Genomic DNA, 24,104 nt, shown 5'->3' on the forward strand with positions numbered 1-24,104 from the left:
AGTTCCCAGAAAAAAGAGGAAGCCTTCAGTGAAACTTTTTTTTTTTTTTAAATTGATTGATTGACAAGGTCTTGCTCTGTCACCCAGGCTACAGTACAGTGGCACGATCATGGCTCACAGCAGCCTTGACCTCCTGGGCTCAAGAAATTCTCCTGCTCCCGCCTCCCAAATAGCTGTGACTACAAGCACACAGCACCATGCCTGGCTAATTTTTTAAATTTTTATAAAAACAGAGTCTTGCTGTGTTGCCCAGGCTTGTCTTGAACTCCTGGCCTCAAGAGATCTTCCTGCCTTGGCCTCTCAACATGCTGAGATTACAGACTTCAGCCACCATGCTTGGCCTTTTAAGGGAACTTTTAAAAATGTTTTTAGTTTAGTTTTTTTTTTTTTTTTTGAGACAAGAGTCTTGCCCTGTCATCCAGGCTGGAGTGCAGTGGCGTGATCACAGCTCACTGCAACCTCCGCCTCCCAGGTTCAAGTGATTCTTCTGTCTCAGCCTCCCGAGTAGCTGGAATTATAGGCACGCACCACCATGCCCGGCTAATTTTTGTATTTTTGGTAGAGACGAGGTTTCACCATGTTGGCCAGGCTGGTCTCGAACTCCTGACCTCAGGTGATCACCTGCCTCGGCCTCCCAAAGTGCTTGGATTACAGGTGTGAGCCACCATGCCCAGCCTAGTTTTGTTTTTTTTAATGCAGGGACTTACAGAGATTTTAAATTGGGTCTTGCCCAAAAGTTAGCAATATGTTGATTGACCCATTAGTTCCAGGAGAAAGAGGTATACAGAAGCAGTGTTTTAGCTCTGAGTCAGTGTGTCACTTCTGAGGCGCAGTTTGTCAGAATAGTTACAGGATGAAATGTTGATGTCCTGTAGAGTGCTTGATTAAAATAAGTGAAGTGGCAGGTGGGGAGGTATTTTATACCCAAAATGTTGCCACAAATGTATGGTAATATTGTTGGGAGAAAAGGATACTTTATCAGCCCAGATGGGACATATAATACGGAATCTAAAAAAATTGAAAATAACTTTTACCAATTTTTGTGTGTGGGAAGGGGGTGTGTGGAGAACAGGCAGAGATTCCCTTATAGGGCTTTAAAATGTGCTATGCTAAAAGAAAGTCTGTTTGCAGCCTGGGAAGACATTTAGACTACCTAGTTCTTTGGGTTCAACTGTTTGTGGTCTTTCTTGTCGCTTATTTAACAGTTTCAGACCATAAGGAGCATATACTTTTCTCACTTGTTCTTTATTCATTGAGCCTATTTATCCTTGAAATACTGTGGTGTAAGTTGAAAGGCCTTGGGTTTAAATTTTACTTCTGCCATTTGTGTGATTTTGAACAAATTATTTAATATCTGAGTTGCAGATTCCTCATCTGTAAATGGCAATAGTATTTAATCTGTGAGTAGTATGTGTAAAAGGATGCTAGCTTGCTATTTGGTGGCATCTAGGTGGACAACAAATGTTTCCCTTTTTATTGTATTAATAGTAAAATGTATATAACATTCAGTTGTGGAAGACACTTGGGTTGTTTCCATACCTTGGATATTGTGAATAATGCTGCTGCAAACATGGGTGTACACATACCTGTTTGCATCCTTGTTTTCAATTCTTTTGGATATATACCCAGAACTGGAATTGCTGGGTCATGTGGTAATTCTATGTTTAACTTTTTGAGGGACTTCCAATCATTCTCTGCCTTTGTTTTTTAGTTTACTCTGCATCATTTATGCATATCTCCTCTAAGATCCAGAATTACTAGAGTTCAGGGTTTGAAAGCAACCAAATTCACTTTAGTGCCTTGTAGTCTCATGGTTTTTCTCTACTTCCAAACATATCCAAACCTTATCCAAGCCTCCCACTGTGTGACTTCTACCGTGAAAAAAGCCATTCTTCTCTTTCTTTTGCTTTTTTCTTTCTTAAATCTTCTCCCCTTCGATTGCCTTTTCTTTCCCTCACTAATTCTTTCCTTCTCACCCCCTGCCTTCTTAAAGGAATGCTGGGGAAAAGGTCTTGCCGGAGTTACTTCTCCATCCCCACTCTCAAGCCTACCCAGACCTGGAGTTGCTGTCTTTGTGAAAAGGGACATAGACACAGAATCATATCCAGATGCTAGATTACGTCAATTTACAATAAACTTTAATTTAAGCCAGACTTTCAGAACAATTAGCACCTGTATAATACTAAAAAATGCCAAGTATTTGGGAAAGGTTGGGTGGGGAAGGAGAAAATAGTATCATCCATGGGGGTGATTCAACTCTCAGGGCTGCCAGCCTAGCACACTGCTAGCAACAGCTGGGAAGAAATCATAAAGTGAATTTTCCACAGATAAACCAGCCAGAAATAAACACCAGACTGCCAAGTCAGATGTGATTTCTTAGTCATAAAAGGCACTTTTCATTCCTGTAATCGTGATTGGCCTGGTCAATAATTAAAAGTCAACATTCAGTTTTATTTTACTTATTTCTAGGACCGTTGTAGAATCCTTCAGTCATTACATATCTGGTGAGACCCTAGCGGTAAGTAAAGGATATCCATGCACTTGAGGGGAAGGAAGTGTTCACACATGAAATAGCTAGAATAGTAACAAAGCTCCCTTTAAATTCAGACAATAGCAGTGAGCTACTGGTAACAGCCCTAAGGAGCAAATGAGCAGCAGCCAGAATTTTGAGATTAATTTTAATAATTTATTAATGAATGGACCAGCAGAGAAGAGGTGGGAAGGATATGGTCGACAAGTGGTAGGAATAAAAAATTCAGCTGTGGCGAAGGGGTAGCTTTTGCTTAGAAAGTTCACCACAGACCCGACCCCTGCCCTATAAGTTATGGTGAATTCTGTGGAAGTGATTAGAGTGGAGAAGGAACAAAGAGGGTTGGAATCCAGACGTTCCATGACTAACCCCAAGATGACTAAACCAGCTACTGAATGCACCCACAGAAAGGGAAGTGACATTTACTGAGAACACATTTAGTGTTGCCGAATGCTTAAAATGCTTTCTTTGTGTTCTCAGTCCTTACCAGTCTGTGAGGGGGGTTTATTTTGTCTACATTACAGATGAAGAATCTCACCTGCAAATGAAGAAAGTTGCCTGGCCGACGAGAGTTTGAAATGAAAGGATTCCAGGGTTTCTTTCTACTGAGCGTATTCAATAAGCAGGGCTTATTATACTATCTAGAATGGTGCTATCCTGTAGAAATACAATGTAAGTCGCATGTGTAGTTTAAGAATTTCAAGTAGCCATTTAAAACAGGAAAAAAGAGATAGGGAAGATTAATTTTAATAATATGTTTAATTTAACCCAGTATATCAAACTGTCATCATGTCCAAACTATATACATATCATGTCATCAGTATTTTAAAATTACCAGGAGAATTCAGTGGGTACTTTAAAGTCCATCTGAAATCAGACTAGCCACATTTCAAGTTGCTACATGTGACTACTGGTACCAAAGTAGACAGCATAGCTCTAAAAAAAAGGTAGAGAGACTCATCCTAAAAAAAATCGAATGTAGAGGACCTGCTTTGAAGTCATTGAGAGGAATTATGGTGGGGCAAGAAAGCAGCTTCACCTGAGATGGAAAGCTCTGTGGAAGGACAGTACCATACATAAAAGCAGGGCTGCTCTTGAAAGAATGTGACCATATCATGCAAGGACATTACTGACTGAAGGGCTATTTATGGAGAGCAGTAAGGTTATACTGACCTTTATCACCACTGCCAGTCGTGACCACAGGAAGGCTCTGTGGTGTTGACTGCTAGATGCTGAACTGTATTTGGGTGGGGGTTGCGAGGATGCTGTGTCTTGGCAACTACTAACCATTAGGAGTGGAAACCATAGCCTTTAATGTATGTGTGGATGTCATTCCCAAAGAATCTTTTCTTCCAGTGCCTTTTTCAGATGAGGAGGTGTAATGTGTGCTTGAGGAAGTAAGCATGAACAAATTACCTTATATGGGAATTCCCAGACCTCAGCTCCACCCAGACCAAGATAAATGATGGTTTCAGATTGCTATTCCAGCAAAACAGGGACCATCCTATATTTATATATTCAGTCATTTCTTCCATGCTTTCTTACTTTAACAAATGTTTGTGAAATTTTCCCTTGGTCTTCTTTCTTCTTGTGATTCTGCCTACTTTGTCGTCTTTGTCCCACTTAACTATTTTCTTCAGTTTTTCCCATTGTACTTGGTTTATTTTGTTGTTGTTGTTGTTGTTTTGTAGTCAACTGTGTACTAGGAATCAGTGTACCCCCCAGGTCCTGTTCTTGGCTCTCAGCTATGGGACTTTCATTCTGTTCCTTCATCTGAAAAATGAAAAGGATTAGAATTAGAGTCCTTTATAATCTTTTAGGGCCCTCATTTTGCAGCTCATTTGGAGCCTCATTTTTTTATTGTGGTTAAAAAACATATAAAATCTATCATCTTAAATCATTTTTAAACTCAACAGTTAACAGTGTTAAGTACACAAGAAGTTGCTACCTATAATAAAATGTCAAATAAGATCTAGAGGCTTGAGGAGAACCTGAGGTTATCTGTGGAGGGTGGAAGGCTTATGCTGAAGTGGCCCCCTGAGAGCAAAGATCAGGAGTAAGGGACGATCTCCTAGTATTCACTTGCAGAAGTGACTTAAAACTGCTAAAAGGATGTGTGTCAGGGCTTTGATATTCTGCCGCAGACATAGAAAGACCTGATACTGTTTTGACTTCCTGTGTCCCTGTAGCCATTCAGCGGCCAACATTTGTATAGTACTTTATCTTTCTCAGCTTATTTCTAATTAATGTTAATTAATACTCTTAGTATTAATACGAATTAATTTGTAATTCTTACAAAAGAGTGTGAGATAAATGAGCATGTGCTGTCTTTAATTTCCAAAGGAGGAAATGAAAGGGTCTGTGGAAGATGAGCTGTAGCTGTGGAAGGGGCAGAAAAGCCAGAGGGTGGCTCAGGAGTCTGATGATATATATGATGACAACATTTTAAAAAGAAGAGGTGGGGAAAATGGGAGCACACTTTTTGGAAGATTAACATAAATGTAAAATGATTTACAGAACAGATCAATGGAATTCAGTTAGGTCTCAGATATCTTTTACATTCCCCATTAGGGGTGTATGTAAAGAAAGGGCATGTTGGCCAGGCATGACCACACGCCTGTAATCCTAGCACTTTGGGAGGCCAAGATGGGCGGATCACCTGAGGTCAGGAGTTTGAGACCAGCCTGATCAACATGGAGAAACCTCATCTCAACTAAAAATACAAAATTAGCCAGGCGTGGTGGTGCATGCCTGTAATCCCAGCTACTCAGGAGGCTGAAGCAGGAGAATCGCTTGAACCTGGGAGGCAGAGGTTGCTGTGAACTGAGATCACGCCATTGCACAGCCTGGACAACAGGAGCGAAACTCCATCTCAAAAAAAAAAAAAACTAAAAAGGAGGGGGGCATGTTGAGGAAATAGGAGCTTGAAGTACTTGGGATGGTTCATTAATTTCCCTATGAAACATCTTTTTTTTTTTTTTTTTTTTAGACAGAGTCTTGCTCTGTTGCTGGGGTGCAGTGGCATGATCTTAGCTCACTGCAACTTCCGCCTCCTGGGTTCAAGCGATTCTTCTGCCTCAGCCTCCCGAGAAGCTGGGATTACAGGCACGCGCCACCACACCCAGCTGATTTTTGTATTTTTAGTAGAAGTGGAGTTTCTCCTTGTTGGCCAGGCTGATCTCGAACTCCTGACCTCAGGTGATCTGCCTGCCTCAGCCTGCAAAGTGCTGAGATTACAGGTGTGAGCCACCGTGCTTGGTCAAAACATCTTAATTTGACCTTTTTTTTAATTCACAGACCACTTTGAGACTCAACACTTATGACATTCATAGAAGAAAATGCACAAAGGCACATGCATAGAAAGTTTTTGTATAACTTCCAGGAATTCATGCCCCCAGTCCAGCCACAGCAACACGTGATTGTAATGATGATTGCATTTCTGAAGACTTTAAAAGCCTTTTTTTGGATAGAAGAGTTAAAATGTTGTGAATTCTTGATAAATTGAATAAGCAACAAATTCACTAGCAGTCACTAGAGGGTGATGTTTTCTAGCATGCAACGTCAAGTTCTTTCTGGCAGGTTGCCATTGTAGGTTCCTGTGTATGTGCTTGCTTGTGCGTGTGTCTGTGTGAAAGAGACAGAGGCACACACACAGACTGTCTCTACCTGCATAACTAAAAGAATTTCTTTGTGCATGTTTCTTTTTTCTCCTTTTCACTTATCTATAATACAAGCAAAAATACTTTTTTTTTTTTTTTTCCGACAGAGTCTTGCATGTTGCCCAGGCTGGAGTGCAATGATGCAGTCTCAGCTCACTGCAACCTCTGCCTCCTAGGTTCAAGCGATTCTCCTGCCTCAGCCTCCCGAATAGCTGGGATTACAGGCGCCTGCTGCCACACCCAGCTATTTTTTGTATTTTTTAGTAGAGACGGGGTTTCACTATGTTGGCAAGGCTGGTCTTGAACTCCTGACCTGGTGATCCGCCCGCCTCGGCCTCCCAAAGTGCTGGGATTACAGGTGTGAGCCACCACACCCGGCCAGAAATGCTATTTTTTTTAAAGCCTTCTCCCACCTGTTCTACAGATGAATTCTGAATGTTTTCTAATAAATCCTTGTTTCTCATCATCCTAGGAATAGCTACCAATTATGAGCACCCACTGTGGTTGGCTGTGCACTGGGTGGCTTATGAACTTTACCCCTCATCCCTACAACTGCAGCGTGGGCTATTTCATAGATTAGGACCTGCTGTGTAAGTAGCTGGCTCAAAGTCCTCCATCTAGTAAGTTTGCCAGTATATCATCAGTTCATAGTAAACTAAAACAAATGTCTACTTTATCCAAACTTTTTAGTTTATAAATGAATTTTTGTCACCTGGTATGTCTTAGATGTGATTTGAGACTTTTTGTTGTTGTTGCCATAGCTTTAATAAAATTAACATAAACTGTGACTTTGTATAGGCTAGGAGGAAGGAGAGATTGAGGAGTACTATGTTTGGAAGGAAAGTTGAAGGTAGGGCAGCCGGATGGTTAGCTTTGCAGATACCAGGCCAATGAGAAGAAAACAGCTAGTTCGATATTTTGCTTAGGATTAAGCCCTGATGGTTGGATACTAGCCATCTGGAGGGTGGTGGGGGGAATCCTTTTGGGAGAACAGACGGAGTGTGGGAGTGAGGCCCTGGCCAGGCAGATGTGTGCCAGCCTGACACTGTTCATTTCTTCTGTTGTTTATGCCAGTTCAGGCATCACGGAAGCTGTGTCTGTTTCTCCTGTCATTGTAAACGTAGCCCTGGTCTTTCAAAAAGCTGTGGTTGTGTGGGTCTTTAAGGTATTCCTTCAGTAATTGTGGTGTCCACTATTTCGTTTAAGGAGTTAGCATCTTATAAAGAAAAATCTGTTTTCTCAAGGCTCTATAGTAATGATATTTTGTTTAAGTTTGTCCAATATGGTATTTAGTTCTTCCTATTAAGGAGGAGTCTCTAAACTTCAGTCTGTGGGCCAAATCTACCTCCTGTTTCTGTTTAATTATTTTATTGGGGGGGTGATATTTATCCCCTCAAGCATTTATTCTTTATGTTACAAACAATCCAATTATATTATTTTAGTTATTTTTAAATGTCCAATCTAATTATTATTGACTGTAGTCACCCTGTTGTGCTATCAAATACTAGGTCTTATTCATTCTTTCTAACTAATGTTTTTGTACCCATTAACCATTCCCTTCCCATTCCCCATCTCACCACTACCCTTCGCAGCCTCTGGTAACCATCCTTCTACTCTCTGTGTCCATGAGTTAAATTGTTTTGATTTTTAGATCCCAAAAATAAGTGAGAACAAGCGATGTTTGTCTTTCTGTGCCTGGCTTATTTCACTTGACATAATGATATCCAGTTCCATCCATGTTGTTGCAAATGTCTGGATCTCATTCTTTTTTATGGCTGAATAATACTCCATTGTGTATAAGTACCACATTTTTTCTTTATCCATTCATCTGTTGATGGACATTTAGGTTGCTTCCAAATCTTGGCTATTGTAATCAGTGCTGCAGATATCTCTTTGATTTACTGATTTCCTTTCTTTAGTGTATATCCCCAGCAGTGGGAGTGCTGGATCCTATGGTAGCTCTATTTTTAGTTTTTTGAAGAGCCTCCATACTGTTCTTCACAGTGATTGTACTCATTTACATTTCCACCAACAGTGTACAAGGGTTCCCTTTTCTCCACATCCTCACCAGTATTTGTTATTGCCTGTCTTTTGGTTATAAGCCATTTTAACTGGGGTGAGATGAGATCTCATTGTAGTTTTGATTTGCATTTCTCTGATGATCAGTGATGTTGAGTACCTTTTCATAGGCCTGTTTGCCATTTGTATGTTTTCTTTTGAGAAATGTCTTTTCATATATTTTGCCCATTTTCTGATCAGATTATTATATTTGATTTTTTTCCTATAGAGTTGTTTAAGCCCCTTATATATTCTGGTTATTAATCCCTTGTCAGATGGTTAATTTGCAGATATCTTCTCCCGTTCTGTGGTTGTCTTTTCACTTTGTTGATTGTTTTCCTTTGCTGTACAGAAGCTGTATTTGTTTTTTGTTTTTTGTTTTTTTTTTTTGAGATGGAGTCTCACTCACTGTCGCCAAGGCTGGAGTGCTGTGACACAATCTCTGCTCACTGCAACCTCCGCCTTTTGGGCTCAAGCGATTCTCCTGCCCCAGCCTACCAAGTAGCTGGGGCTACAGGCACCTGCCACCACGCCCGGCTGATTTTTTGTATTTTTAGTAGAGACGGGGTTTCACCATGTTGGCCAGGCTGGTCTTGAACTCCTTACCTCAGGTGATCTGCCCACCTGGGCCTCCCAAAGTGTTGGGATTACAGGCATGAGCCACCGCGCCTGGCCTTGCAGAAGCTTTTTAACTTAATGTGATCCCATTTGTGCATTTTTGCTTTGGTTGCCTGTGCTTGTGGGGTATTATTCAATAAATTTTTGCCCAGACCAATGTCTTTGAGAATTTCCCAGACATTTCCTTATACTAATTTCATAGTTTAAGATCTTAGATTTAAGTCTTTAATTCATTTTGATTTGATTTTTGTTTATGGTGAGAGGTAGGGGTCTAGTTTCATTCTTCTGCATTATGGATATCCAGTTTTCCCAGCACCATTTATTGAAAAGACTGTCTTTTTCCTCAGTGTACATTCTTGGCACCTTTGTGGAAAATGACTTCACTGTAGGTGTGTGGATTTTGTTTCTGGGTTCTCTATTCTGTTCCAATGGTCTATATGTCTGTTTTTATGCCAATACCATGCTGTTTTGGTTACTATAGCTCTCCAGTATAATTGGAAATCAGGTAACGTGATTCCCCCAGTTTTGTTCTTTTTGCTTAAGATAGCTTTGGCTATTCAGGTGTTTTGTGAATCCACATAAATTTTAGAATTGTTCGTTCTTCTCTTCTCTTCTCTTTTCTTCACTTTTCTTTCACAGAGTCTTACTCTGTCACCCAGGCTGGAGTGCACTGACGCAGTCTCTGCTCACTGCAACCTCTGCCTCCTGGGTTCAAGCGATTCTCCTGCCTCAAGCCTCCTGAGTAGCTGGGATTACAGGCACCCACCACCATGCTGTTCTGTGCGGAAGATGCCTGAGGGGGGAAGAAAAACATACACACAATACCTTTAAGGGTAAACAAGCTTTATCCCACGTAAATGGCAATGCAGATATAATAAACAAATGATATAATAAACAAATTGCAATGAGAAGGGGAGAAGGGAAAAGATATATATATATATGTATATATTTTTTTTTACACTCAGCAAACTATGGAGGATTCATCACCAGACCGGGAAGCAACAGCCTGGGCTCCAGAGTCAGCCACTTGTCCGTGCACAGCGAGGGAAGGTCTCATGAAGTTTCGGTGCAGTCTGGGACTCTAGCTGTTTTTGTAACAAGTTGTTTGGCAGGAGACCCAGTCACGAGTGCCCTTCGTGACTGGGCTTAAGGAACACAAAGAGGTCACAACTTGTTTTTGCGATTGTCTATTGTTTTTCAATAACTAACATGTAAGAATAGATTGAAGTAGAGATTTCTCTGAAACAGCACTGGATGAATGCCTCAAGGGGCTCACTCAACCTGTTTCAGGACTTGGTGACCATTGTTTTTGTCCATGTTCAATTGAGTTCAAATTTAATATTTAACTTTTCCTCCACACACACGCCTGGCTAATTTTTGTATTTTTGGTAGAGACAGGGTTTCACCATGTTGGCCAGGCTGGTCTCGAACTCCTGAACTCAGGTGATCCACCCACCTTGGCCTCCCAGAGTGCTGGGATTATAGGTGTGAGCCACTGCACCCAGCCTAGAATTGTTTATTCTATTTCTGTGAAGAATGTCATTGGTATTTTGATAAGGATTTTATTGAATCTATAAATTGCTTTGAGTAGTATGGACATATTAACAGTATTGATTCTTTCAACCCATGGAATGTCTTTCCATTTTTTGGTGTTCTCTTCAATTTTGTTTATCAGTGTTTTATAGTTTTCATTGTAGAGATGTTTCACTTCTTTGGTTAAATTAATTCCTGGGTATTTTATTTTATTTGTGTCTATTGTAAATGGCAGTACTTTTTAAATTTCTTTTTCAGGTCATTCACTATTGGCATATAGAAGTGGTACTGACTTTTGTATGTTGATTTTGTGTACTCCAACTTTACTGAATTTATGAACTCTAATAGTTTTTTGGTGAAGTCTTTAGGTTTTTCCAAATATAAAATCGTATCATCTGCAAACAAGGATAATTTGAAGACTTCCTTTCCAATTTGGATGCCCTTTATTTCTCTTCTCTGATTGCCCTAGCTAGCACTTCCAGTACTGTGTTGATAACAGTGGTGAAAGTGAGCATCCTTGTCATGTTCCAGATTTTAGAGCAAAGACTTTCAGTTTTTCCCCGCAGGATGATACTAGCTGTGGGTCTGTCATACATGGCTTTTATTATGTTGAGGTATGCTTTTATACCCAGTTTTTTTGAGGGTTTTTTAAAATCATGAAGTGATGTCAAATTTTATCAAATGCTTTTTCAGCATCAGTTGAAATGATCATAAGGTTTTTATCCTTCATTCTGTTGATATGATATATCACATTGATTGATGTATCACATGGATTGATTTGCATGTGTTGAACCATCCTTGCATCCTAGGGATAAATCCCACTTGATTACAATGAATGATTGTATTGTTGAATTCTGTTCCGTAGTATTTTGTTGAAGAATTTTGCATCAAAATTCATCAGAGATAATTGACCTGTGGTTTTCTTTTATTATTATTTTTGTTATTGAGACAGGGTCTTGCTGTGTCACCCAGGCTGGAGTGAGTAGTTCAATCATGGTTCGCTGAAACCTCAACCTACTGAGTTCAAGCAATCCTCCCATCTCATCCTCCTGAGCAGCTGGGAGTATAGGCATGTGCCACTATGCCCGGCTAATTTTTTGTATTTTTTGTAGGGACGTATTTGTATTTTTAGGGTTTCACCATGGTACCCAGCCAGGATGGTCTGGAACACCTGGGTTCGAATGATCTGCCTGCCTTGGCCTCCCAAAATGCTGATATTTACAGGCATGAGCCACTCGCCCAGCCAGGTTTTCTTTTTTTCGATGTGTCTTTTTGTTATCAGGGTAACACTGGCCTTGTAGAATGAGTTTGGAAGCATTCTCCTCTCCTCTATTTTTCAGAATAGTTTCAGTAGGATTAGTATTAGTTCTTCTTTAAATGTCTGGTATAATTCAGCAGTGAAGCCGTCAGGTCCTGGCCTTTTCTTTACCGGGAGACTTTTTATTATGGCTTTGATCTCGTTACTTGTTATTGGTCTGTTCAGGTTTTGGATTTCTTCATGGTTCAATCTTGGTAGGTTGTATGTATCTAGGAATTTTTCCATTCCTTCTAGATTTTCCAATTTATTGGCATATGTTGCTCATAGTAGCCACTAATGATCCTTTGAATTTCTGCAGTATCAGTTGTAATGTCTCCTTTTCATCTTTTTTTTTTTTTTTTTTTTTTTCCCACTTGAGACAGTCTTGCTCTGTCACCTAGACTGGAGTGATCTTGGCTCACTGCAGCCTCCGCCTCCTGGGTTCAAGTGATTCTGCTGCTCAGCTCCTGACTAGCTGGGATTACATTTGACAAGAGTTTTACCTCTTGGTCAGGCTGGTCTTGAGCTCCTGACCTCAAATGATCCGCCTGCTTTGGCCTCCCAAAGTACTGTGAGCCACCATGCCTGGCCTCCTTTTAATCTCTGATTTTATTTATTTAAGTCCTCTATTTTTCTCAGTCTGACTAAAGGTTTATCAATTTTGTTTACCTTTTCAAAAAAACCTTTTATTGAACTTTATTATTTCTTTTCTTCTATTATTAATTTTGGGTTTGGTTTGCTCTTGCCTTTCTAGTTCCTTAAGATGCATTGTTAGGTTATTTATTTGAAGGGTTTTTTGTTGTTGATGTAGACATTTAGAGCTATAAACCTCCCTATTAGAACTGCTTTTCCTATATCTCATAGGTTTTGGTATGTTATGTTTCCATTATCATTTGTTTCAAGAAATTTTTCATTTTCCTTAATTTCTTCACTGGCCCACTAGTGATTCAGAAGCATATTGTTTAATTTCCATGTATTTATATAGTTTCCAAAATTCCTCATTATTTATTTCTAGTTTTATTCTGGCCTCCTATTTTTTTTTTTACAGCCTGTGAGCTAAGAATATTTTGACCTTTTCTAATGGTTGAGAAAAAAATAAAAGGATGATATGAAAATTATATGAAATTCAAATTTCAGTGTTCATAAATAAAGTTTTCTTGGGACACAGCCACATTTACTTCTTTACTATTGTTTGTGGCTGCTTTTGAACCACGAGGGCAGGGTTGACTAGTCACCACAAAGACTTTATAGCCTGCAAAGCCTAAAATATTTACTATCTGGCCTTTTACAGAAGTTTGATGATTTGTGCCATAGAGGAGTTGTAGCAGTTTTTGAAAACATTAACATTTTCAAATTTTAGACGGTTAATACATTCAGATCTTTTATCCTTAGCCTCTCAAATTAAATTTTGTTCTAATAGAAATGACTGGATATTAACATATTTTAATTACCTTAAAACAAGTCTTGCTCCTCATCCCCCTTCCTCAAGATGGGTTTCCTGTAACTAGCATTAGTTAGCTTCCTTTCTTTCTGTCCTGGAAGAGCACTAGAGAGTTGTCTAAGACCGCCCCCACTGCCCCTGCTCCTCTGAGTTGGATGAAGGAGGAGCAGGGGACCAGCAGGAGTAGAGTCTGTTGGACAGACAGTAAGGCAGCGTCTCAACTGTACAGAGCACTTGGTAGTCTGAAATTTGATCTCTGCCAGGTAAGAGCAATTTACCTGCAGGAAGGATTGATGGGTCAGGGATTAATGCCACCTAGTTCCTTTTTCATTGGAATCCAGTTGTCTGATGATTCCCCACCTTGTGAGTCTGAACAGGATACTGAAGCTTGCTCCCTCTTGAGAATCTGGAAGGGCCAGATGACTGCCTTCCTAGCCTCCCCTGCAGCTGCAGCTGAGGCACAGGAATGTGTCTTGGGCTCTGGCCATCAGGTACACCTGTATTGGACTGTGACCTGAGAGCTAGAGATGCAAAGAAATAGGGATTGCCTGAAATCATTTCTGGAGAGCACTGTTGTAACAGCACTCATGACACCCATTGTTTAGGGGTAGCAGTAGAACCCGGAGTGAGCAGCACAGCCCAGTACCCAGCATTGGTCCATGTGGTACACTGTGTCCAGAGGTGTAGGGCTGGGGACAGACTTTCCCCTCTGGGCAATGTGTTGTTACAAGCTCGGTTCTTTGTTAATCCTACAGAGTCTGTGAGCATTCAAATATCATTTATTAAATATCTCTTCTGCTTAAAATTAACCCAAGGTGGTTTCTGTCACTTGCATCTTAGAAACCTACGTGTGTCAAGCTAAAGAGCTCTCTCAAAATACCTAATTTTTTATAAAATTTTTTAAAAATTTCCATATTTTGAAACTTACTGAAATTTATTCCTTTCAGCATCTTATGCTGTCCCCATTTTCCTCTTTATTCATTCTAAAAATGTCTGCCCAGTACCTACTACATACCCAGCACATGGCTTCACATAAGCAGAAACACAAGCAGAAGAATGTGTCAGTGTTTGGACTTAGTGATGCCCCACTTAGAGAATGCCATCCAGTGTAGTCTTCATCCTTATAACCAAGTTCATTTTATCTGTGTATTGTGGGCCATACTAGACTCTACAGTGAGGGACCCAAGAGCAACTTGGAAAGAAAAGAAGTCAGATTATCCTCTGAGAGTGAAACTTCAAACTTACACAGGAGTAGAGCTCTGTAGTCTCCTAAAGGGGATGGAGTGGCTCTGGATGTAAAGAAAGGACATGACCATCTGAAAGGCCCGGTGAGCATGGAAGCAGCAGGTGTATGGGTAGTCACAGAGGTGAAGCTGGCAACCAGGCCTGGGGGCCAGGCAGCATGGCCCTCGGGCCCAAGTACCAGATTCCTGCTGCCAGCTCTGCCCCCAATTTGGGGGAGGTGAATCTGGCTGTTGTAGTCACTGAGTATTCAGACTTTATAACTATTTTTATGAATTCAGGCACACCAGACAACCTTCTAATTATAACTTCGGTTTTCATTTGACCTGTGTCTAGGAGAGAACACATTACTTATGAAAGCTAGATATTTCAGTTTGCAAGTTGGAGTTCTGGTTTTACACATCAGTTCTAAAAGTTGGTGAATGAGGATGCTTGAGTGACAGATCTACCTTAGGTGTGCTGACAACATTGATTGCTCAGCTTCAGAAGCTGAAGGTCAGACTTTACATTTTTAAAAATTCACCAAGGTGGGATTCTTTATAGGAAGCCAGCTGGATTCACCAGCAAATTGTCACTGAACCGAGGACTTTTTTTGGAAGGGGGGCGGATTTCAGTATATGTGCATGTGTGTATATGTTAGTAAGAAAAAATCACAATTTGTAAGGTACTTTTACAATTTTATTAGCACTATCATGTTTCTATGAAGCTTCTGAACTGAATTCAACCATTCAAGAAGCATTTCTTAGGTACTTACTGTTGCCAGGCTTGAAGAGCTCACATTTCAGTGAGGAAGAGCAACCAACATATAAACAACACACAATACAGCAAGGGCAACAGAATAGATTTGTCTAAAGTTCAGTAGGATCCCAGAGGAGAGAACAGCTTCCACTGCCTCCCTGGGGGAGCTCTGGAAGGCTCCACCAAATGGGAATATTGTGGGAGTCCTATGTGAGGAGAGAGGCTGGAGGTTCATCCACATAGAGAAATGGTAGATCCTGGAAACACAAAAGAGTGTGCTGAGTCTAGGGAAGTGGTTGGGAAATTAAAATATAGCACAATTAGTTGTTAGAAGGGAAAAAGTGATTGGAATGAGGCCACACAGGTGAGTATGCAGTAAAGGGTATGTCTCATGTACCATGCTGCTGTGGTCTGAATGTGTCTCCCCAAAATTCGTATGTTGAACTTCTAACCCCGAAGTGAGGGTATTAGGAGGTGGAGCCTTTGGAGAGATGATTAGGTCACGAGAACAGAGCTTTCGTGAATGAGATTAGTGCCCTTATAAAATAGGCCCAAGGGAGCCTGCTTGCCCCTTCCTGCATGTGAGGACACAGTGAGAGGGTGCCATCGATGAGCATGGAGAGCTTAGCTTGGACAGCCAGATGATGAGGGACACATCGAATCAAGATACATGACATGGTGAGTGCTGCTGCACAATATTGAGCTATTCCCCCTCCAAATGAAACACAAATAGAGCATAATTGAGCACACCAGTTGTCTGGTATCTTCATCACATAAATAGTACATGTGTGCACATATAGAAGTGATTTTTACACAAGGGTGTATTTTTGTGCATCTAGTAGGATTCACCATGGTTTAATTTTTAGTTATTTCTCTCTAACCTGGATATAACCAGAAAAGAGGTATTGATCTCTCTAATAAATTTGCCTTAATAAGTACTAAGTTTTACAAGTGAAATTATTAATACCATGGGCGGAGTTCCATTTTACTGTATTCTTTTTGCTTATTTACTTCTGGGTCTTAAAGTCAGTTCACAGGTCCTCATTTACCTGTTAAGTTAATTGTGCCTGAAACCCGGTCTTTCCCATCTGTTTTTGCTAGTCTTATAGTTTATATCCCTTAACTTTTCTCGTCTTCCTTTGAGTGGGCTCCTAGCATAATGTTTTATGTCTTCTGTTTTATTAAGCATTATTTGGAAATGGATATGATTTTAATATTTGTTATGTATCAGGTAGGGGCTCCTTGGGCTTTCACTGTGGGTAACATTCATGTGATATTGGTCTCAGAGTTAATGCCCCTTTCTTTCGTCCTCTGAAAATTGTGTGCCTGTAACATCTTCAGGAGCCACATGGTGGCAGGCGCAGTGCTTTGAAACTTTGTGGACTTACATACTCAGAGTGTTTGCTTTGCATCTTCATCTTTCCTTCTTTTAAAAATAATGAAGATATTGAAATTAATAAAAGGAACCTCCAGATATCTACCACCCACCTCAAGAAATAAAACCTTACAAACAGAGTTGAGGTCTCTTGGTTCAGTTTCCTCTTCCAGTCACATTCCCTCCTGTTTTCCTCCACGAGGAAACCCTTTCCTTAATGGAGTTTGACTCACTTTTGTGCATATCTTTATACTTTCATTACACATTTATGTATTCTTAACAGTGTATGGGATTCCTTCGTTCATTTAGATTTTACTTGGTATATACTGTTTGTGTTGCTGTGCAAGTTGTCTTTTTCACTCACTTTTTTTTTTTTTGTTTTGAGACGGCATCTCACTCTGTCGCTCAGGCTGGAGTGCAATGGCGTGATCTCGGCTCACTGAAATCTCCGCCTCCCGGGTTCAAGCTGTTCTCCTGCCTCAGCTTCCCAAGTAGCTGGGACTATAGGTGCCCACCACCACACCCAGCTAATTTTTATATTTTTAATAGAGACAAGGTTCCGCCATGTTGGCCAGGATGGTCTTGATCTCTTGACCTCGTGATCTGCCCGCCTCGGCCTCCCAAAATGCTGGAATTACAGGTGCAAACCACCGCGCCCGGTCCACTCACATTTTTAAAACATTTATTTATGTAGATTTGTGCTTCAGTGAATTTTCTTTTACAGCTATACAGCATTTCGTTGAAGACATCACAGATTTTTAGAAACAGATTTTTAGAAATCTGTTGTCTTGATCTTGAGAGAAGCAGGGCAGTAGAGTGATCATAGATGGGGCCCCTGATGCCCATTCCAGTCCCCATTCTGTCACTCACCAGTTGGGAGCCCAGTTTCTACTTCCGAGAAATAGGGATACCACTCATTTCACAGAGTGTTAGGGGGATCAAATGAAATAGTATGTGAAGCATTAACACCATGATTATTACTGTCATGACTGCCACTAGAACAAGATGACAGTAATGCAGACTCGGGGCAGGGCTAATTTTGTGCTATATTTTAATTTGCAGTTGAACAGAGGGCACTCTGAAAGAAGTAGGGACAGTAGCTTGGAGACAGCTGAGGCGGCATCTTTCTGAAGACTTCTGTTTTCTCTAACATAGGTGGGGTTATCTCCCAAGAGTAATAGAAAAAGAGGGTGGGGTCGGTGATTCGAGAGTACTGAGGGTTTGAAGTGTTCTTGTTTGGGGCATGACCTGGCTAAATACATGCAAAATAATTTCCTGTGTTGGTGTGTGTGCTAATCTTGTTTGATTTTTTTCTTAGCAACCTGTTTACCTGGCAAAGCATAAAGGCTTCTCCTCTGGAGTCTTCTCTTCCCTCCCCCATGGCAGGTGTTGCTGCCTGGAGCTGCTTCCACAACTGGTTGTCTCCAGGATTGCACCCCTCCCCAACCGGAATTCTAACCTTGTGCGGCTTATCACCTGTCACATAAACCCATCAGCCTGGCTCTCACTCTTCAAAAGCTGACTCTAAACTGCCGGGCTCCCTGCAGTCATTGCTCCTACTGTGTCCAGAGTGAGGCTCCCACTGTTCCCTGGCCCACTTCGCCACCTTCCCATGCCTATGCATTCTCCTCTCCACCTAGAATATTCTCTCCTCCCTTTTCCTGGTGCCATTCTTTCACAATGTAACATATCCCTTAATGTATTTCATGTGATCTTGGGCAATCAGATATGATACTTCGGATCTTTCATTAGAGGAAGCAACTAGAAAACCCAGGAGTCCTGACCTGATGCCTTCTGCTGTGCTGTCGGTGCATCACACTGCACACATATACAGCAGTGTATGACGTTCTAGCTTTAAGGAAGTTATGCTTGTTTTCATCCCCACGGTTGAACTTTTTTTTTAACTTAAAAATATTTTATTGGCCAGGCGCAGTGGCTCATGCCTGTAATCCCAGCACTTTGGGAGGCCGAGGTGGGCGGATCACGAGGTCGGGAGATCAAGACTATCCTGGCTAACATGGTGAAATGCTGTCTCTACTAAAAATACAAAAAAATTTGCCGGGTGTGGTGGCAGGCGCCTGTAGTCCCAGCTACTTGGGAGGCTGAGGCAGGAGAATGGCGTGAACCTGGGAAGTGGAGCTTGCACTGAGCCCAGATCGTGCCACTGCACTCCAGACTGGGCGACAAAGTGAGACTCCGTTACAAAAAACGTGTGTGTGTGTGTGTTTGTGTGTGTGTGTATTATTATAAAAATATTCTTTTTTATTTTCTAAAAATAGAGATGGCGTCTCACTGTGTTGGTCAGGGTGGTCTCAAGCTCCTGGCCTCAAGCAGTTCTTCTGCCTTGGCCTCCCAAAGTGCTGGAATTACAGGCATGAGCCACTGCACCTAGCCTGAAAATTTTCATTCTAATATAAAAATAGAAGAAACAATCCTCTTATACTCATCACCCATGCTTAATACTATCTTGCCATATTTGCTTCACATATTCTTTTTTCTTTTCTTTTCTTTCTTAATTATTTAAAAGCAAATCCCGGACATCAGGTCATTTCATCCCAAAATACCTCCGGGCTGGTCCCTGAGGAGATGGACATTTTCTTTTATAAGCTGGTCTCTGAGAAGATGGACATGCTATTACCATGTCTAACAAACGAGTGATAATTCTTTATCACCATCCAGTACCCCACCCATAATCAAATGTCCTCACTTGTCCCAAGAGTAGCCTTTTACATTTGTTTTCTTTAAACCAAGATCTAAACAAAGGCCATAGTTTAATAATACATTTGATTGATGTGTCTGTTAAGTCTCTCTTAATCTGCAGGAAAACCCCTTCTCTGTTTTTCCTCCAGTCATTGACAGAGATACCAGCTCTGTTGTCATGTAGAATTAAAGTTTTGAATTTTTAAAATAAACCTTATTTTGGAATAATCTTAGATTTATAGAAAAGTTGGAGAGGTCAGGAGCTCAGATAATCCTCACATGGTCCTCACCTAGCTTCCCCTCTTGTCAGCACCTTCCATTACCTTCATCATGTCTTTTTTCTATGCCATCATCCAGTCCAGGATACCACATTGTGTTTAGCCATGGTTGAATTTTTAAATGATTTCTGATTATAAGTTCTCATCTACTGCTGAGAAAAATAACCATTTTTTGACTAGCAGGCAGTACACCGTTATGGTTTAAAACCAGGCTGAGGCCAGGTTTCAGTTTTTCACTCAATTACGTAATAACTGTATAGTAAGTTACACTTTCTAAGTCTGTCTCATCACCTTTGAAATGGGAATAATAATAGTACTATTTCATTGGATTATTGTAAAAACTAAATTTGGTAAGTGTATGCAAAGTGCTTATCACAGTTCTGGGCACATAGGAAGCACTCAATACATCTAGCTCTTGACCAAGGTGCTATTTCCTAAATTATACTGAGCCCCGGGGAGGGAACTGGGTCTTCCCCAAGGCTCTGATTTAAAAAATAACGTGTCAATGTTTTTTTTCACTTTCCTTAGAAATAGTGCATTTGCTTTGGTTCTATATAGTGGTCTCATTACATTTTGAGGTATTTCACTTCTATTTCGGGAATTTTTATTCAGTAGAACATAGTTCCCTAGTATGTTTTGATCAATCAAAAATATTGGCTCACGCCTGTAATCCCAGCTCTGTGGGAGGCCGGGGCGTGGGGATCGCTTGAGCTCAGGAATTCGAGACCAGCCTGGGCAACGTGGCAAAACCCTGTCTCTACAAAAATACAGAAATTAGCTGGGCGTGGTGGTGTGAGCCTGTAGTCTCAGCTACTAGGAGGCTGAGGTGGGAGGATTGCTTGAGCCAGGGAGGCAGAAGTTGCTGTGAACCATGATCTAAAATATATATATATATATACACATATATGCCCTAAGAGTGAGTTTTTTCTCTTGGCAGGGGTTCTTGAGATCAGGATTGGAGGATTAAAACTTCAGGCCTTTCTTTTATTAGTTTCACAGAGTGACTGGTTTGATTTGTGTTTTAGAATTAGAATCACCTTCTTTACCAGACTTCCTTTGCATGAAGCAGTAGGAGCAAGTGGCTGCTTGACCGGCTTGAGCTCTACAGTGTGTTTGTGGTATGAAGTGTTCTCAGAGGAACCGAAATCGGTGTGGTCACACATCATCATTGCCTCTTCACGCCCTCCTGAAGTTTGCTGTTTGTATTGCTTCCAGTGCATGTTGCTGTTCAGCAGTACCCTTGGTTTCAGCATAGTTGCTATGATGAAGAAAACCTGTTAGAATCTGCCTTTTTTTTTTCAGAACTGTTGGAAACATTGAATAATTCCATGTACTCTAAAAGGAAATAAAGTAGTTTGGGTAATTTGGACCCAAAGACTCCTAAGGAATCTAGGAATTCAGTTACATAGAAGGTCACTTTCTTTCACTAGCTTTTGCCTCCAAACCTGCAGGAGAAAACCAGCTGAAAAGGAATACACATATGAGTGGGGACTGCACCTGAGCACCTCACGAGGCTCCTTTCAGAACCCTCAAACCGAGCATTCACAATATTCACGTGGACTAGGTCTGGGTCATTTGGAGGGAGAGAAGGTGTGGGCTGGCTGAGTTGTCTGGGTGGTTTCTAGTCAGTGTTTACACTCCGGGGCTTGCGCTGCAGCTCCTGCGCCTGTCATGCACCCAGTTTCCCAGAAGCTTCCGGGGTTAAGTTGTCAGTGTTGAGAGGCAGTGCTAGTGCAGACTTGACCTTGTGATGGTCTGTGGGGGAGAATGTTTTAGGCCCTGGGACAGTGCAGTTTAATGACTGAAACAGCAATGTTTGAGTCAAATCGACTTGGGTTGGATCCACACTCTCTTATTGGTTGTATTGTTTGGTCAAGTCGTTTAACTGCTTTAAGACTCAGTTTCCCCATCTGTAAATGGGTATAATCATGATACATGCCTCATAGGGTTGAGATGGAGGTTAATAACACATAATGTGCTGGATAGGTACTCCAACCTCAGTTGTTAGTAATAATTACATTACATAAATAGTTGAGAGACTGAGCTTTACAATACAAGCAAACATTTTTATGTCCTAGCTTTTTTCTTTTGTAAACTCGTAAAAGTCTTTATTATTAGAGTCAAAGTAGGTTTAAAACGCTTACCTTTCTGTGGACAAGATTAAGGCAACATGAAGTACATCTGGCTCATGCTGTAGCTCACCAGGTCTATTTGGTGCTATGTCCACAAAAGAATGTGGGGAGAAACGTTAGCAGTGTGGGTGCTTCCTGCCTCCCTCCCTGGCCTCTGTGTCCAGTCTGCCCTTCTCCCCTCCCTTCCTACACATCTCTGTGTCCGCTCTCCTTGCTGTTCTCTCTGTCACCACCCTGGCTAGCTCAAGCTGCTGTCTGTTCCATGGACTGCCATGTGGCTCTGCACAGCTCTGCTGGTCCTCACCCTGGGGCCTTTGCTGCCTCAGAGAGAGGGGTCCTCAGCAAACAGATGGGATCTTGTCAGTACCCTGCTTAAGACACGGGCGGCCCTTGGCTCTCAGGGTGAAGAACACCAGGCTCTTCGAAACATGCCACCACCCATGTCTCTTGTCTCATTTCATCTCCCAGCCCTCCCCTCAGCCACAGGGTCGGGCCCTCTTGCTTTTGAGCCTGGTTTCTTGGATCAGATCCAGTGTTTCTGTCTCAGGAAGCTTGCCCCTGCTGTCCTGCTCCCCTCCCTGCCGTCAGCATCCACTCTGCACCCTACTTTCTACTACTTGACATGTTTTAAATTGTGATTATATGGTTGATACCAGTGTCCCCTACTCGACTGCAGGCTCCACGAGGCCACTGAGTCTCTGCTGCTAAGAGCAGACCCCAGCCTAGGTTAGATGCTCACTAAAGGTATGTGAGGTGCACACCTGGGTTGGGGGCACACCAGGCATCCTTGTGTGTCATTTCTTATACTTGGCTGATGACAGACCCTCTGCATGTGACTTTTGCTTTTTTCTCATCCACTTTAAGCCTGTGTTCCCGGTTTGGAAGGCCCATGCCTCTGCCAGTCTCATCCCCTTGACAGGTCCTCACCATGCTCAGGCATCTCCTCCACGTGAACTGTCCTGAACTTGCTCTCTCACCACCCAGACCCTGCCTAGGCTTCCAGTCCCTGCCAACCAGAGATGTCTTGGTAGACACTCTTCTAGATGCTGGGGAGGGTGTGGGCACATACAATGTATGTACATATGTGGTCTTTTCATGTGAAATAGAATCTCATAGCTTGTATCCTATGGTCTTTTTTTCATTCTATGGTAGATCATGAACACACATTTTTATGCCAAATACATGTTTACATTATCATTTTCAGTTGCCATCAGTCACTCTGGCATAGTAACACTACATAGGAAATAAAAGTTTTTGAAAAACTTTTGTCTTTAGGGCTAGATACCCTTAAATTTCTAAATTCTATTTGTGTCATTGAATTGAACTTTTATATCAGAGTTAGGAAAAAGTAATAAATAAAGGGATAATATAGATATCAGAAACGTGGCCATACAGCTTGTTATGTGTGTTGTTGCCTTTAAGATTAGACTTCACACAAAACCTGGGGAGTATTTTGATAACCTGGTAAAAACAATTTTGAAGTGAAAGTTGATGTGTTGACAATATTGACTATAGTCATGAACCTATACTGGGGTGGGGCAGGAATTGTGGTTTGTTTTTTAAGACACACCCCTTGAATTCCAGGGCAGGGAGAAGAACCGTTTTTGTTCTTTCTGGTCTTCAGAATATCGGAACTGTTAGCTTGCAAGTAACTGTTACATTTCTCCTCTCACACAGAAGTATTTAACTTACTGGATTTTTTTGTAATGACGGTTTAGTTTAGAAATATGCTGAGCAGATATAGATACGCTAGAATCTATAGCGTATAGATCTATAGCGTATAGAATCTATAGCGTATAGTTGTATGTTCTGCCTGGTGGACAGGCAGAACGGATAGAAACAATATCTAAAAAGTGATTTCAATACATATATATGTATCTAGTTTTAAGCCAAATTATGGGAAAATCTGGATTTGTGGAAAAGCTCTCATTTGTGAAGAGTACCACTAGAATTCCTTTTAAAAATAAGTTCATTTAGGGAAAGAAAAATTATTCTATGTGCTAAAGTTTTAGCTTTATATGTAGTTTTCCAGAAGCAAGTTTACTACATTGAGTGAGATACCCTCTATTTTGCCCTCAGTGAGGAAAAGTGCAGTCCTGCTGCAAGCTTCTGTCTGTGTTCCTTCCCTGAAAGGTCAGCGCTCTGTTGAAGAGGACCCTCTGTTCTCTTTGGGCAGGGTGGGGGGCATGCTGGGGCTAGGGTGATCAGCATGCCTTTTTGTGGTCCTTATCTACTGTAGAGCTCTTATCCTCAAGCAGCTTTGTGACCAAAGAGAAGGTGTTCATGGAGAAGGATCTGGGGAGCCCAGAGGCTGTTCAGGGTTCTCCTCCACACCCCAAAGGCCTGGCACACTGGTGCCTTTGGGAAATTGCTGAATGTGCAGAGCCTGCCCATGTGTACCTGCTTTATTCAGGAATGAGATTTCTGACTATATGAAGAAGGAGAAAAGTGTGCTTAGTCAGGGAGTCATGTTGCACAGGTCCTGTCTGAAAACCAAGTAATG

General features: G+C 41.3%; 1 protein-coding gene across 6 annotated transcripts in view; it reads left to right on the forward strand.

Annotated features, from left to right (window-relative positions):
* LIMS1 (LIM zinc finger domain containing 1) overlaps window positions 1-24,104 on the forward strand; it is a 153,667-nt gene that overhangs the window by 58,083 nt on the left and 71,480 nt on the right. The window contains exons 3-4 of one of the 6 annotated variants that reach the window (XM_054475300.2): window positions 2,470-2,518; window positions 3,055-3,202. The exons of 4 other annotated variants lie outside the window; for them this stretch is intronic. In XM_054475300.2, the coding sequence (XP_054331275.2) occupies window positions 3,109-3,202 (94 nt within the window). In that variant the 5' untranslated portion in view covers window positions 2,470-2,518; window positions 3,055-3,108. Of the gene's footprint in view, window positions 1-2,469; window positions 2,519-3,054; window positions 3,203-24,104 lie in introns of those variants that run through there. One more of the 6 variants, XM_063648522.1, reaches the window with a different exon arrangement.

This window comes from Pongo pygmaeus, chromosome 12, assembly GCF_028885625.2.
Source record: "Pongo pygmaeus isolate AG05252 chromosome 12, NHGRI_mPonPyg2-v2.0_pri, whole genome shotgun sequence".
Classification (NCBI taxonomy): Eukaryota; Metazoa; Chordata; class Mammalia; order Primates; family Hominidae; genus Pongo; species Pongo pygmaeus.